A 2,401-nucleotide genomic window follows, 5' to 3' on the forward strand; every position below is an offset into this window, starting at 1 on the left:
TGTGATTAAGGTCGTAAAATGTCCACGGCTTCCATACAAAGTCCATACAAATGTCCACGGCTTCCATACAACACTGTAGCCCAGAGAGCAACCTGAGTAGCAAGTCTGCGAAGAAGCTTCGTAAGGGTTTAATGAGGCTTTAGAAGAGCCTTCCCTTCCGAGCAGTCGAATATAAAACAAACAATAGCACGAAGTAGAGCACTCAGAACTCTATGAAAGAAAAGAGAAACCCTCATATGCCAAATGAAAAAGATACAATAGCAGGGACAATAAAAATGCAGCGTTTTTATCTATAAAGCAAACACAGTAACAAGGAAATTGAGAGCAGCTACAGAGAGTTCTGAAAGTTGGTCTGGGCTCATTTCTGCGATGTTCCATTTTCCCTTTGTCTTTCTGCTCGGGGCCGGCTATGCAAGTCAGGGGAGAGCAGCTACAGAGCGTTTTGAGGGCTAAAACAGGCTAAAACAGGCTAAAACAGCAAAAAAAGAATGCCATAGAATGCCTAAAACCCTAAACCCTAAAACAACAAAAATGCCATAGAATGCCTAAAACCCTAAACCCTCAAAAAATTGCTCAAAATACTGCCATAAAATGCCATAGAAAGTTCACAAAATATCCTGTTAGAGATGCTTGTGTTGAAAAACACAGAGTAAAGCTGGTAGGATTAAAAATCCTACCGGTTACAGGCCATGGATGGTCGCCGACCTCCCCCACCTTCCCCACAGCTCGCCAGACCTTCTCCACACCTGCAACGTCCTTTTCCACACCTGCAACACCTGCAACAGGAAGAAAAAAGCCATTAGAAGCCATTAGAGATCACAAAAACAACAAAAACAGCAGAGCTAAACCCTAAAAATGCTATGTTACCTCAAGCTCAGTAGAATGGCGACCGACTCCTCCCCAAACAACAAAATCGCCGAATAAGACCACCACCAGAGAAATGCTAAACAACCGGCATTCCATGTTAAACAGCTTGCATTCCAGAACGACCAAGAAATCCAGGCGGAAAAGCACAAGAAAAGCAGAACCGCTGTCCCAGCCAGAAACCCAGAAACTCCATCAAACCTTCGCACCAGCACACGAATAAACGACTCTGCGCGCAACAATACAAACCCTGTCAACCGAACACAGCATTCCCCCAACACACGTTCTAACCACCATGCGCGCAGGTTATAGGGCCGTCCCGCGCCATCTTCGGCGGGGGGCTTCGCCCAACTACCGGCCCCGAGCAGAAAGACAAAGGGAAAATGGAACATCGTCGAAATGAGCCCAGACCAACCTAGTAAATGGCGCGAAGGAGGTGTTTTAATGTTCGAGGTGATAGCCCACACGGCCAGCTCCACGGTGGACAGGTGTCGTACCGGAGCCATGTGGGTTGACGCGTGGTATTATGACGTGGCGGGGAGGGCGCACATGTATTGGCAACCCTCCCCTACTCATTGATTTGGATTTGACTACGTTCATTATTAGTTTAACTGTTGTCAGTCATCATTAATGTGTACAACCAGTGATTAGAATTGAATAATTTTATTTATTTATGATATTTTATTTAATATGTTTATATATTTTATTAAATTAATAATTTTAAAGTATTAAAAATCATGTAATTTAATAAGGTTTTAAATTTGTTTGGAAAACAATGAAATTTCTAGTAAGATTTTGATAAAATTTGGCAGAAATTTTAGGTAATATGGCTTACAACTATTAAGTTTTAAGATTTTGGATGTTCTAGGGGTTTTTGATGGAGCTGTATCTATTTCCACCATCAAAAACATGATTCAAACACTTTTTTATTTCAAAGAAATTTGTTGAGAAACAAATGACAAGATTCCACCTTTAAAATTAGATATATTATGTTCAAAATTATATATGAATTTCTTTTAATAAAAATAATTAAATACAAAAAGTAAGAAAGCTTTCTTTAAAAATCACATCATCAGAGTTTTGTTGACGCAATCATCTAATGTGGTTCATCGTTAGGACAAGATGAAGAACCAAGTCTTGGCATCAAGTTAAATAAATAAAGATTTTTTTTTAGCGCTTATAATACAAGGTTAAATTTGACTAAATAAATAATAATTTAATGTAAAGAAATAATTGTTAGAATATAGATGTTAATATTGAATTAAAGAAAATAATTGTTCAAAAGGAAAATTTTAATGAAATGAATATCTAAAAATAAAAATAAAAATAATATAATTAGGTTAAATATAAATATTAAAATATTATTTATTTAGTCAAATCTCACTGTTATATTATAATGATTTTTTTTTTCTCTTCATCTATTTAATTTGATGCCAAGATCTGGTTCTTCATCATGTCTTGACCATGAACCACACTAAATAGTTCGAAATGTGTTGACAAAACTCTGATAATGTGATTTTTTAGAAATTTTTTCTTA

General features: G+C 37.1%; 1 protein-coding gene across 1 annotated transcript; it reads right to left on the reverse strand.

The window, feature by feature from the left end:
• Positions 1 to 503: 503 nt before the first annotated feature.
• On the reverse strand, positions 504 to 1,369 carry LOC149182676 (uncharacterized). The gene is made up of 2 exons (XM_089418611.1): positions 868 to 1,369; positions 504 to 776 (listed from the first exon to the last, which is right to left on the reverse strand). The coding sequence occupies exons 1-2, from the start codon at positions 1,254 to 1,256 to the stop codon at positions 674 to 676; spliced, it is 492 nt and encodes a 163-aa protein (XP_089274737.1). The 5' UTR covers positions 1,257 to 1,369; the 3' UTR covers positions 504 to 673.
• Between the last annotated feature and the right edge of the window lie 1,032 nt (positions 1,370 to 2,401).

Source organism: Pinus tabuliformis, chromosome 3_2 (genome assembly GCF_031772625.1).
Source record: "Pinus tabuliformis cultivar Carrire ecotype Pingquan chromosome 3_2, CPIR1, whole genome shotgun sequence".
NCBI lineage: Eukaryota > Viridiplantae > Streptophyta > Pinopsida > Pinales > Pinaceae > Pinus > Pinus tabuliformis.

Excerpts from the sequence above, each read along its gene's own strand:
- LOC149182676 (XM_089418611.1), bottom strand. The coding sequence starts at position 1,256 with ATGTTCCATTTTCCCTTTGTCTTTCTGCTCGGGGCCGGTAGTTGGGCG. Across the intron at positions 777-867 it reads GCCATTCTACTGAGCTTGAG|GTGTTGCAGGTGTGGAAAAG; the intron begins GTAACATAGCAT and ends TTCCTGTTGCAG.